At 41.8% G+C, this 14,098-nt stretch overlaps 1 protein-coding gene across 1 annotated transcript in view; it reads right to left on the bottom strand.

Moving 5' to 3' along the window:
- The window catches only part of LOC137380601 (cilia- and flagella-associated protein 46), a 453,149-nt gene that overhangs the window by 239,011 nt on the left and 200,040 nt on the right, over positions 1-14,098 (bottom strand). Inside the window, exons 23-28 of the mRNA XM_068052672.1 lie at positions 11,006-11,137; positions 8,147-8,312; positions 6,635-6,716; positions 1,788-1,935; positions 1,184-1,367; positions 577-736 (exon numbers count right to left, since the gene is read on the bottom strand). Of these exons, the coding sequence (XP_067908773.1) occupies positions 577-736; positions 1,184-1,367; positions 1,788-1,935; positions 6,635-6,716; positions 8,147-8,312; positions 11,006-11,137 (872 nt within the window). The remainder of the gene's footprint in view (positions 1-576; positions 737-1,183; positions 1,368-1,787; positions 1,936-6,634; positions 6,717-8,146; positions 8,313-11,005; positions 11,138-14,098) is intronic.

The following is a 14,098-nucleotide window of genomic DNA, read 5'->3' as shown; positions in this document are numbered from 1 at the left end:
AAATTATGATGAACATTGTATCCTTAACATTTTTTTTATATCACATGATGGGGTGCATTTCCTTTTGCTGCACTGGAACTGCAAATTTTCCCTTTTTAGTGCAATCATGGGACGGCACTATTTTACTCAGCATGTTTTTGAGCATTGGAATGATGATGGTAGATTTGAAGGAGAGAGGGAGATTATCAGAGGAGGGCGAACAGTTTACGATATTAGTTAGTATGGGGGTCAGGAAGGTAACTTGTTTTGTCAGCCGTTTAGTACGAATAAGGTCGAGAGAGCCCGAGTCTCCTGAACAAGATGTCCTGCTCCAGACAGCCTCGACGACTGAAAACTAGAATGTGGTCTTTGAATGTTGTATTTGGACAGTGACTTTGGCTCAGTAGTAGCATTCCCAACTCAGTATCCGAAGGATTGGGTTCAGGCCCCACTTTAAACAGGCCTGCCAAGTGGAGAGTCGAGTGCTGTCTTTGAATACCAGATTCACAACCAGCAAGGGAACTCGCATCCAATCAGTATGGCTGACCCACCCCCATCATAACATTTAAATCTTTGAAAAATATGTGTTCAGCTAACCTTCTTCCTCCCTAACTTCCACCCAAAGATTCATGCTCAGGAGTAAATCGACAGCCCAGTCCAACTGGCAGAGAGCATCAGTTTCAGAAAATCCACTGCAATACAGCCATTCACCAAATTCAATAAGTTCATTGATTTTCTGCCAGTTATTTTCTGGCTTCTGAAAGATTAAGATTTTAAAAAAGTCAACAAATGCAACATTACGAGTACCAACAAAAAATATTCATGAACAGTTGCAGATTTCATACATGCCATTGTTCCGTGACCTGGACTTTATGTTGTTGGATAGGGAATTGGAATACAGGAGTATTTGAATGGGCTGGGATAAAGGAGAACTTGGCAAAAGGAAGTGAGGGTATGACAGCAGGAGGAGGTGTATGGTGAGGAAACACAGATATTGCCTTCTAGAATTTCAAGGGGATTGGTTTGGGAAGAATCGTGGTTAGAATCAATAGGAAAATCTCTGGTGTGAAAGATGTGATGGGTGTGGGTTTGATGCTGTGACACAATGCAAGAATTTGAATGAAATTAAAAATATGACATTCCTTTTTTATGTGTATGCACAAGTATATATTTATCTGCTTTAATGAACAGATGCACAAAATACCTTCAAAGCATCTATTGAATTCTGGTAACAAGTTAATTGATCTACAATTTCTTTAGAGAAAATTGCCACACGGTGCCACATATAAGATACATCGTCTTCACTTTCATCTTTTAATTTCTGCATATCCATACTGATGCTTCGACCAAGTCTTGTATTCACCATAATTCTATGCTTGAAAAGAAGCCTTCAAATAGAGAAAAACATGAATTCTTTGTGAGTTATTGAAATGTTTTATAGTCATTTTGATCAATGCTAAAATTTAATATGGTAATTGCAAACATGTAAAAATTTCATTTTAAAATGCTGTTTATTCAATCCATCTTGACAAAAAAAAATGCTTTTTGTCAATGTTGAATTTTTTACATTTTTATTGCTGGAAACGGCATGCAAGGGACTAAAATCCAAGGTCTCACAGGCTATTCCTCAAAGATAAAGAGCTCAGAGACCCAAAATAAGTCATGATGTTCCTTTAGATCAGAGGTGTACTCCATTATCCAGCATCCACCTGGGGAGGTGAGGTCAGGAAAAATCAGCCCCATTGTTTCCATATTCTTTCACTTATGTGTGATTAATTTTTATAGGATCATGTCTTATTTTTACTTACAGCCTCTGCTTAGTCCAGGGCATATCTTGAATGGCATCATCCAACACTTTCAGCCCAGCTTTCCAATCTCCTTTATTCATAAGAATGTGGAATAAAAGACCATGCATCGCTGCCCTTAATTTCAGATCATCTTCAGGATCGTCCAGAGCTTGAAACAAAATATAAATTCTATATTATTACACATCTACTGCAAACCTGTCGGCTGACAGAAACAAAAGACCAATTGAAATAATAACTTGCATTTATATAGCATCTTTAACATAGTAAAATGTTCCAAGGTGCTTCATTCGAGCTGAAACTGAAAAGAAAAAACTGGCAAGGAGCCAAAGAAGGAAATATGAGGGTAAGTGATTAAAGCTTGGCCAAAAAGGTGACTGTAAAGAGCAGCTTAAACAAAGAGAGATGGAGAGGCAGAGAGGGAATTCTAGGCTGAAGGCAATGGTGGGGTAAAGAAAGTGGGGGATGTATCAGATGCCAGGTCAGAGAAGTGAAGAGTTTTTGGAAGGTTGTAAGGCTGGAACAGTTTAGAGGAGGGGCATGGTCATGGAAAGATACAAACATTAGGAAGAAAACTTTATTTGGAGGCATTGGTGGACCAGGAGCCATTGTAGGTCATAGAGGGTGGAAGATGGGAGGCTGGCCAGGAACATATTGCAGTAATTAAGTCCAGAGGTAACAAAGGCAAGGATGAGAGTTTCAGTAGCAGACGAGAGAAGGCAGGGGTGGAATTGGATAATGACACAGTCTTAGTGATAAGCTTCATGCAGTTGCCAAGGAGAGGAATGGAGTCAAGGACCAGGGAACAGAACTTCTAGCGGGGACCAAAGACAATCGCTTCGCTCTTCCCAATATTTAATTGAAGGAAATTGCATTTCATCCATGACTGAATACCAGCCAAGCATGCTGACAACATCCTGGGGATTACCATTAACCAGAAACTGAACTGGACCAGCCACATAAATACCGTTGCTATAAGAGCAGGTCAGAGACTGGGAATTCTGCAATGAGTAACTCACTTCCTGATTCCCCAATGCCTATCCAAGGCATAAGTCTGGAGTGTGATGGAATACTCTCCACTTGCCTGGATGGGTGCAGCTCCAACAACACTCAAGAAGCTCGACATCATCCAGGACAAAGCAGCCCACTTGACTGGCATCCCATCCACCATCTTCAACAGTCACTCCCTTCACCACAGACACACAGTGGCTACAGTGTGTACCATGTACAAGATGCACTGCAGCAACGCACCAAGGCTCCTTAACAGCACCTGCCAAACCCGTGACCACTGCCACCTAGAAGGACAAGGGCAGCAAATGCATGGGAACACCATCACCTGCAAGTTCCTCTCCAAGCCACGCAACATCCTGACTTGGAACTATATTGTGTTCCGTCACTGTTGCTGGCTCAAAATCCTGGAACTCCCTTCTTAACAGCACTGTTGGTGTATCTACACCCCAAGGACTGCAATGGTTCAAGAAGGTAGCTCACCACCACTTTCTCAAGGGCAATTAGGGATGGGAAATAAATGCTGACCTGGCCAGCGGTGTCCACATCCCATGAACGAATAAAAAAAAACACAAAGGCATTGGAGAAGTTGATGAAAGGTGGTGGTGAGGTGGAAAAGAGAGCCATCAATGTACATGCAGAGCCTGATGTCATACCTAGAGATGATGGCACCAAGAAAAAATAGGAGGAAGCCAAGAATAGATCCTTGGGGGGCTCAATAGCTAATCGTGTTTGGGCAAGAACAAGTAATTTCAGGAGATTCTCTTGCTATAACTGGATAGATAGGAGTGGAACAGTGAAGGACAGTCCTACTGAGCTGGACAAGAGAAAAAGAAAAACTACTTGCACTCATAACACCTTTCCTAAACTCATGATTTCCCAAAGCACTTCACAACCAATGAAGTAATTTTGAAGAGTAGTCACTGTTGTAATGTAGGAAATGCTGCAGCCAATTTTGCATATAGCAAGTTCCCATAAATAACAATGCGATCATGCACAGATAATCGGCTTTTTTTAGTGATGTTGGTCAAGAGATAAATATTGGCCAGGATACCAGAGATAATTTTCCTACACTTCGTCGAAACAGTGCAATGAATCTTTTACATCGCATGAAAAAGCAGACAGGACCTTGGTTTTACTGTCTCATCCAAAAGATGGCACCTCGACAATGCAGCACTCCTTCAGTCCTCCGATGGAGTGTCAGTCCAGATTTTTGTGCTAAGATAAAAACAAGAAATGCTGGAAATACTCAGCAGGTCTGCAGCATCTCTGGAGAGTGAAGCAGAGTTAACGTTTCAGGTCAGTGACCCTTCTTTGGAACCCCGAACCCTACGGAGTTCCGAAGAAGGGTCACTGACCTGAAATGTTAACTCTGCTTCTCTCTGCACAAATGCTGCCAGACCTGCTGAGTATTCACAGCATTTCTTGTTTTTATTTCAGATTTCCAACATCCACAGTATTTTGCTTTTATTTTTGTGCTAAGGCTTTGGAGTGGAATTTGAACCTACAACCTTCATGCCTCCTAAGTGATAGTGCTACCCACTGGGCCACAGCTGACACAAGGGAAGGGAGTGAAGTCCAACCATTCATAAACAATAGGCAGAAAATCTAGATATTTATGTTTTAAATTAGATAAGAGGGCAAACTGGTAGTCAGAAATAAATTTGCTAATGTCAAGTGTGAAACAAGGTGAAGAATTTGGGGTGACAATGAAGTCACTGATCCTTGGTTTCCCACTTCACATCAGCAAAGGTGTTTCTGGCCATGAAATTTACTATCCTTTCTCTAATTCATTCCTAAATAAAATTAGGGTAAGGAAATCAAAGAGGATGTATGAAAACAGATTTAAAAAAAAATAAAATCAGTAATCTGTCAATATATCATAAGAGATTTGTGAAATGTGAGGTGCGACCCCTAAGAGAAGATAATTAGTCAGTAGAGGACAAATAGAAATTGGAAGTTTAAAAAGCGCTTCGTTTCAGGATTTACAAAACATAGCTATTGGGGAGGAGGTAAGTCTTCAATTGGCAAAAAGTGAGATGACAGACCTAATTAATTTAAAGGGAAATAGTAGACAAGTTAGTTAAGCTAAAGGAGGATCCAAGTAGAAAGAAGGGAAGGGATAGCAGAGCTGTAGAAATAGGGCAGAATTTTAACCGGAAAGGGCGGCGGTGGGGGTGGAGGCGGCAGGGTGGGAAGACGGGTCAGGTCTGGTCGGTTAAATGTCTAAAAATGCCAGCACATCGGGAACACGGCAGGATTCCGTTTACTTCTGGTTTTTACAGGAGCGCATTTGGAGGCATGCGGGAAACCACATTGGAGCTGTCAAGTTTGTAACTTAAATATGTAACAAGCCAATAAATGCAGACTTTAACCCAGCATTCTGGCTTTAAATACCCAGTGCACAGGTTTCCCGAGCTGTGTGAAACTAGCCAGGGTCAACAAGCTAAGAGTACAACAGGGAGTCATTGCTCTGTGAAACTGACAGTATAGAAATCCTTTGAAGAGGAAATCTGTGTAGTTGTTTCCATGCCTAAGTGAACGTCTTATGCTCATAAGATTTTTTCTAAGAGTCTGTCCTCAACAACTGCCACCCCCCACAACTCACTAGGGCCTGCCCAACTGGCTCCGGAAAACCTACTCCACCTACCTGAGATCTTGGCCCTCAGTGCTGGTCCTGGTCCAGGGCCTCCTGGAGCTCCAGCAGTGGCCACCGCTCCAGGTGGTGTTAACAGTACTACTGAGCTGCCGGTCCTCTGACTGGCCAGCAGCTCTTGGAGGCAGGCAGGCAGGCAGGCAGTTAATTGGCTGTCCGCTGTGCAATTTGGCCAGGGTGCCAAAACAGGGCCGAGGTGGCTTCGACCCTTGCCTTCCAGACTGTTGTCGGGACCCCCACCATTGGGGCAAAATTTATCCCATTGTGTGTCATTTGGGCTCCATGTTAAAGGAATGACATTGGGACAATTGAGAGGGTGACAATGCAGATTTAATAGGATGCTGTCTGGTACAAAGAAATAGAAAGACGCCAAAAATTAGGGCTGTTCTCATTAGAATAGAGATGATCATGGATTAATGAGACTAGAGGTTTGAAGGGTTGGGACTGTGATTGAGGGTTGCAGAACAAAGATAGATAAATTAAAAGCTAAGGGTGACAGCTTTAGTACAGAGGGCAGGGGAATCTTTTTTACACAGAGGGCTGTGAGACTATGGAATGTACTACCAGAGTTAATGATTGAAGCAGAGACCATGCCAACATTTAATAATACGTTACATAGGCGGCTGAAGGATAGGGAAATAAAAGGACTAGACACCTTGATTGAAACCATTTCTCAGGTGGAGGATAAACATTAACGTGGACTGGATGGGACAAACAGCGAGTTTTCGTGTTGTAATTTCTACGTAATAACTTTGTAACTTGATTGATTCATTTGGATGATTGAATTCAGACCAACGAATGATTTGACAGTGTAATGCACTGTACTGCAGAATATAAAACCTACATACAAACCACAGCCTAATTTGAAATTTGTATTTGGGCTTCTTTCATAGTTGATCTCACCTAAATGGCAATGGGGAGAGAAAGGAAATGCTAGCTCAGCATCATCTGCCTAACTGCCAAAGACTGATTCGGCACAGGCCGTGGTGCCAGTCATAGTTGCCTACCTGGCCTTTTTGCTATACCTTACTATATGTGATTTAGAATATCAGAAAGGAAACCTATGAATCCTCAGTCATGTGTGCATGTGTGCACATGTGTTCCATTTGTTCTGAGTTTGAGTTCCATTTCTGTTTTATACTGCTTTACTGAGAGCTTGTAAACAATTTCTTCAGGTATCACTAACATGATGATAATGCATCTGGCATAAAATGAAGCATGTGGTGTCTAACTGGTGTCTGCTGACTCATGTCTTCCTTTTCTTCATCCTGTAGGTCACAATGAAAAGATTATGTAGTTAAAACAACTATGAATCTGATCCAAGCATTTTAAACACACAAATATTTTGTGAAACTATTGCATGTTTTTAATTGTGTGATGCTGGTGGGACTCTATTGATGGGTTACGCTTGTTGGCAAAATGACACATACTGGGAGCATGTATGTGGTTGAAGAAAATTTGTCTTTTCACAAATGAACTGCAAATTGATGAAGTGGTAGCCCTTGAGGTTCATAAATGCATAGCTGTGTCAGGTCTTTAAAAGAGCTATTAAATTAGTCCCACACCCCTGCTCTTTCCCCATAGCCCTATAATTTTTTCGCTTTCCAGTATTTATCCAATTCCCTTTCTGGGAACTGTTTTAATGACAGCAGGAGGGTGAGGAGTTTGGGTCAATTACAGCTGGAGGGCAAGGGAAACCCAGAGGAGAGGTGGTCTAGCATTTCGTTGCGGGACCAGGATGGGCATTCCTACTCCTCCTGGGCCACAAGCATGGCCAAAATTTAAAAAATAATGTTTACCTGTGCAATTTGCAATTTTCAAAATGGAAATGATGTCAAAGTCTGAATTATGTTATCAGACCCTGACATGTCAGTATTTATGAGGCCCACTCTGGACTGCAGCAGATAGCCTCTACACTGCTGAAAACCTGGGAACTACAATCGCAGGAATTAGGAGAGCTGAGGGTCCACCCACCATTTTCACTCCCCTCACCCCGGACACACCATTCCAGCAGTGCTGACAGGGTTAAGATTGAAGGTATTTTCTTTGAAACTCCTTTGAAATCCTGCCATTCTCCTGTCCTAACACCAGCAGAATATTGGCAGGCATCCCAGCAAAATGGTGGAGACTCAGTTCTGCCAGTTATGTTTTCAGGTGTTTCCTGGCTGCCTTGTAAGGCGACGAACCTCAGTCCACTTTACTAGGCAAATGTCATGCAGGATGGGGGAAGACCCAATGCTCCTGTGAGGGTCAATAAGCTGAGTGAGTGAAGGCTTACAAGGCTCTGCAACAGCTTAGGTGAGTCCCATCAAAAGACATGGCCAGGCAAGTAACTTGAACCCATGAAGAATGTTAACCTTTTTTGCCAAAAAGCATTCAGAAAAGAAGTCAAAGTAATGGTGCTGGAGTTGGGGTAAGAGCTAGGAAAATACCCTCTCCCAAGGATGGACCACAGTCTAACTGTCTGTGGGCATGGTATGGGCGTATACCAAAGATTTCCATATTGGCACCTGCAACTGCCAGGCCTATGCCAATTAGATGCTCTCCCAGACTCTGGCAACAGTATTACTGGAGGGCACTCAGAGGCAGAATTGTCAGGATAATGTTCTGTGGATTTTCTGTCCCACTGTGTTTTATTTATGTTAACAGCTAAATACTATAAAGTTAGCAGTTGCAGAAATTATTGTAATAATTTTACCTTTTTATTCCCGGAATATGTATTGTGGATAGCCTTTAGAAAAGATTTAATGGGTTCTTCAAGCACCCCTCTTTCCAGAGGAGATGGTATCAAAAATAAACAGGAATTCCAAAAGTGTTTGGCTGAACTCATTACAAGCTTCATACTTCCAGCTTTTTCTCCATAGCTACAATACAAATGAAAAAAGTCAGATAGTAGACATTTCCTGTTGTCATTTCTGATGAATAGGTTTTGACATGATAGAAGTATTAAAAATTCACCGCTACATTCTGCTCCTCCGAGGTCTACCCCTGCACACACTGGATTTCCTGCGCATAGCAAATGCCAAAAGATTAGGCAAGCCACCTGTAACTTAAATCCTATCCAGCCATTTCAATCACCATCAAACTCCTATTTACAGTTAATAAAAATTGTGTTTCTTTCAATTAATCAAAGGGACCATTTCTTCATATTTCAATTCCAGCATATAATTATCACCTCTTAACTCTCATGGACCTTCAGTCCATCTTCATCTATTGACATTCTTAGCCGTACCACTGATCTCAAATCTCTCACATCTGCCAATTGCTGAAGGTGCCTCAAGAAGCTGGGGTTTCTGTCTCATGGCAATCACTACCTTTTCCAGTTTCTCCAAACAATTATTAAATCTACAAACACTGTATCTGAGATTTGACTATTTCTCCTACATCTGAAAACCCTAATACCTCTCCCCTATTTTTGAATGGCTGTCAGAAAACAAAAGCCTCTGCTGCCATCTTTTTTTCCTCTATTTTAACAATTGGTTAGCGCTTCCCTGAACTTAACTCTCCTTTTTTACCTCAAAAGCAAATATACCATCCTCAGCTTGAGGAACAAGACAACTCCGATATCAAAAGCCAAGTCTTCTAAAAAGAAATCATTAAGGAGCACAGATCTCCTGGGAAGGCAGCAGAAGCAGTTTCCATACATAGGATTAACATGATGAATGTGGAAGGAGTCTGCTTTCCCATGTGCAACACTGCAGGAAGTATTTCCCAACATGCAGAACACGTGAAGACTATGGAAGCAGGGGAGATTGCTGCAGCATCAAGATGCCACAAAGAGTTTTTAAAAACATGGGCAGCTTCCAGAGTGGCAACCATGATTCCATAAATTCATTCAGAGGACAAAGTAACTGGACTTGCAAGACTTGATTGGTAATATTCAATCTTTAATGACAGGAAGCAACAGCCTGTGCCCTGCACCACTGAGCTGCAAGGAGTGGATACTGATGTCACTGTCCTGCTCGACAGTTACACTAAGCTTTCTTCTTTAAGGCCCTGTCCAATGGTTTTACATGAGAAAGCTCATGACATGGGTCTCACACCTTTTACAGCTGTAAGAGAAAGACTGCTGGAAGTTGGTTCCCTTGAAACAGCAAATGTTGTGAGCTATTATAGGTCTCCAGAGGAACCACCCCAGCTATTCATCCCTCAATCTGGTGTCATTCAGGGAGCACCTCATAGAGGTAGTAGATTAGGAGCTTTTTTTTAATTTCCAAAATATACTTTATTCATAAAAATCTGTAAAAATTACATTGCCAAACAGTTTCAAACAGCACCAAAAAATACAAACATTGCAAGGGAGATCAGTTTCCTTCAATACAATCATGAGTTGCCTCACAACCCTTCCATTTCACATTTGTCGTGCCATTAACATTTTTACATTTTACAGCAAATGAAAATTTTTCAGATACAGTTCGAGGAGTTTCCCATGGATCCAGCCCCTCAGTTCAGCTTGGTGGGGGTACCTTACACTGTGGTCTTTCCCCACTGAGCCTTTGCTGCGGCTGCTCCAAGATTTAGTGCGTCCCTCAGCACGTAGTCCTGGACCCTGGAATGCGCCAGTCTGCAACATTCGGTCGTGGACAACTCTTTGCGCTGGAAGACCAGCAAGTTTCGGGCAGACCAAAGGGCGTCTTTCACCGAATTGATAGTCCTCCAGCAGCAGTTGATGTTTGTCTCGGTGTGCGTAGATTAGGAGCTAGAACAAATAAGTTAACTGACACAGAAAGTCCTAGTGTTGAGAATCAGTTATGAATAGGGAGTATGGATTTTTACACCACTTCATGGTGAATCTTCTCGTTTAACAAGGTTCAATCACAGAGTATAATTTCATTCCTGTGTATATTTTCAACTTTTATAACCGGTGAGCAAAAGGTCAGCAGAAATGCACCTTCATTGTCTCTACAATTCTATGTTTTTCCTGTATTTATTGACTTACTGGCATATTTGGCAGAATTTTAATGGAAACAACTCGTTTACTGCAGAGGCAGCTGGCAGCAAGTCGGGAACCTGATTATTGCAGGAGGGGGCTTTGCCATGGCTATTTAACTCAGCCACAGCATTAGCATCCCGGCTCTGGATTTCTCAACCAATCACATATTGCAAGCGTGATGACGACTCACACCTATCAATGGAAGGATTTCTATTTAAAGGGACTACGACAGGGATCAGATTGGCTTCATTCTATACTGGCTGTGTAGGTTTCAGGGAGGAAAAGAATGGAACTGAGACATAGGAAAGCTGCATCCTGGTTTTCTGTTGCTTCCCTCGAGGTGATGCTGGAGGCTGCGAGGGTCCACAGAAAAGTGGGGCATTTAACCCCCACCTGCACCCAAATCCGCCCCTTCCTCCTCTTTACAATTAAAATTCTGCCCATTATTTCTGGTGCTGTGTGCTAATAAAAATTATTACTGCAATGATAGCACTACCCCTGAAAGTGTTTCAATATATACCAAGGGAGACTCCCGCAAAGAAAAGTTTGAAAATTACTGTGTTAACGCATAACATTGTGATGAAAATCTGTATGCTCTCTGATCCAGCTGTGGGATAAAATTACCTTGCACTCAATTCAAATGCTTTGATGGCAGAGATACGCATTTCACTGTTTCCAGCTGCATTCTTCATCAAGTTCTGCCCTTGAATACTGGCAACAACGCTTAGCAGTTCCTGCTGAACTGTGTAATTATGCCTGTATAAACATAAAGAAAACTTGATTTTTAAATTCACAATAAATACACCCAACAGTTATTTATCAACAATCTTTGCTTCTATTAAAGGGCATCCCAATTTCACAAGATGAATAGCTCAATTGGTTCAGTAACAAACTCAAAGACAGCAAGTCTGGGTTTGAATCCTGGTGGGTCCGTTCAGCTTTGCATTCATCTAAGATGTACAAACGGAGTACTATGTCACAAGAAAAAAATAAAAACATGCAGTGCATGCCACATTAATGCAGTATCCATTTTTAGACATACAGGTATATTGCACCTGCAAATGGAGACTAGCACTGTACCCAAAGGTTACCAACTTCTGCAAATAACTTTTCCCTGAATTCACAGTTTAAATTCATGCCTGAAACACCAATAAAAAAAAAGTTTGTTCTGTATGTAACATGGAAGTATTTAAAATAAACACTTGAGTGGAATCTTACGAGTACCACGGCATTCCAGACGGCAGGACTGGACATTGTCATAACTTCCACTCCTGCCGCAAATCCCGTTTCCCACGCGATTTTGTATTTAAATTAGTGTTATGTAGGTGCTTCTGTTTTTTGTGAAAAATATATGTTTTTTTTTACAGGAATTCATAGTGAAACTGAATAAATGTTGAACCAGTTGTTTTTTTCAAGACAGTCATCAAGGGGATACTGAAAGAACTGGTTTGGCAAAAATATTTACTGGTTGCCACATGACTCAAATTAAAAATAGAGCAGAAACCCTGGTAACAGGGGAAGAAGTGGGCAAAGAAATGATTGGACAAGCCCAGAAGCAGCAGTGCGCACCTAAAAGGGCATGAAACTCACAAGCTTTTGCGTGTAGTGTCATTGTGTTTTACCTTATAGATTGAGATAAAGTCAAGTCTGCTGAAGAAGTGTCAAGGAAGGAGAAAAGACCACAACCCAGCTCGCTTTCCAACAACTCTCTAAACGATCCTGAGAAGTCCACTGTGTCAATTCATCGCATCTCCTGTCTTTGAAGAAAGCCTGCTAAATTAGTTCTCAACGCCGCCTGAAAAGAACTGTTCTAAAAGATCCCAGTGACCTGTCTACAAACACTCAGAAATTAGACTGTATTCCAATTTTGGAACATATCTCATATGCTGTTTTCTTCAAAAGTGAGCACGTAATCAGCCCAAGTGGTTTTTTTCTGTCTGTAAGAGGTCTGAATTTTTTTTTTAAATCTCTTTTTTTCCGGTTAACAAGTGTGTGTTTGTGTGAGTGTGAGGGGACTAAAGTAAAACAAAGGGATTTTAAAATTTCAATCTGTGTGTCTATGCTTTGCTTCATTACTAGTTAAGACTTGTTTTATAATAAACTGATAATTTTGTTGTTCATTAAAGAAACCTCATTAGTGCGTTCTGTTCTGGGAAAAATAGAGTATATGATTGACCGTATCGGAACATGGGAAAACAATATATGTTGTGACATCTGGAGAAATGGGACTAGAATAAACAGTGCATTCCTCCCACCTCGGTCGTAACAATTAGCCATGCGGTGACAGGCACGGGGAACACGTGGGATCATGCAGCGGGGTAGCCTTTCATCGGCGGGACCCCCACATGATCACCACAGATATAAAACATTCTGTGCTTGCAGCCTCAAGGAGCAGCAGCCTTTCTTTCATGTAAGTATCTTCAGAATAACTTAGTTGAAGCTTTCACTTAAATCAAAATGTTTTTGCTTCCCTAATTGTGTGAAAGTCACCACCAACGTCACCAACCTTGACCCCTTTAACTTCAGCAGGCGAGCACATGGGGGCTCCTCATGCACCATTGCTGCAGACCCCCAGTAGGACAGAGACAACGTGGTCTCGATCCTCCAAAGGACAACCGCCACGGTTATCCACGGCAACAAGGCAGCGCACTATGCAGACTGCCTCCACCTCAGCTGCTAATGACAAGATAGCACCAAGACGTATTGGGAGAAAAAGGAAACTGAAAGGGGGTTTTAAGCACAAAGGTGGCACGGGTGCTATACAAATTGTGATGATTGAAAAGATTTATTAATACATTTTTATTTCATGCAAAATTTAATCCACTCTTAGTCATGTTTTGCTTGGTTCAGGATGATACAAAGATGTTTTTTGGAAGCCTATGGCAGAAACATAATGATGTTAGCAAAGCATTTCAGAAAATGTCCAATGTTCATATCTCATTGGAATTTGAGCCCTCACTCTTCAACGATGGTTGTTTTTCTATTGATTTTTTAACTTTTTCCGATACTGTCATGCCTTACTTTTGTTTTCCACGGTCATAACTCAACACTGCTTGCAGCGGTCTGTAGTCAACTTCATCATAGCCCATAGATGATTTCAAACGCCAATCGCATGAAATTGCAACAATGCTTTGTTAACATTGCGGAAATGAATAAGACCTCAACCGAAAGGGAAAATTCTATGGGGGACTGTTGTGTTTCTCCTCCCAACATTCCTTGATAATGTGGCTTATAGTTGGCTGAAATGTCCATAAATTAGGTTCTCCCAGATGTCCCTTCCATGTCTCTCCATGGCCCTCATATCGATGACAGCCTCATTGTTATTGTTGTCCTTCTCCTCATCCTCTTCATAGTCATCCTTATCTGAGGATGACCGGTGGTCTTCCGCCTACAGAATATTGCTGCATCTAATTGCAAGGTTGTGCAAGGCACAGCAGACAATGATTATTCGTGAAAGCCTCCGTGGCGTATACTGGAGAGCCCCTCCAGACTGGTCAAGGCAACACAATCACATTTTCAGCATACCAATAGTGTGTTCAATGATGGGTCTGGTTGATGCGTGTGCAGCACCGTACCTCTCTTCAGCAGCGCTTGGGGATGATGTACTGGTGTCATCAACCGTCTACAAAGATAACTCTCGTCACTCAGGATCCATCTGTCCATTTCAGCTGGTTCCTCAAAAACCGTTGGCAGCTGGCAGATCCTCAAAATGTATGA

The sequence above is a fragment of the Heterodontus francisci genome, chromosome 20 (assembly GCF_036365525.1).
Source record: "Heterodontus francisci isolate sHetFra1 chromosome 20, sHetFra1.hap1, whole genome shotgun sequence".
NCBI lineage: Eukaryota > Metazoa > Chordata > Chondrichthyes > Heterodontiformes > Heterodontidae > Heterodontus > Heterodontus francisci.
This window is presented reverse-complemented; position numbering and strand designations above follow the sequence as displayed.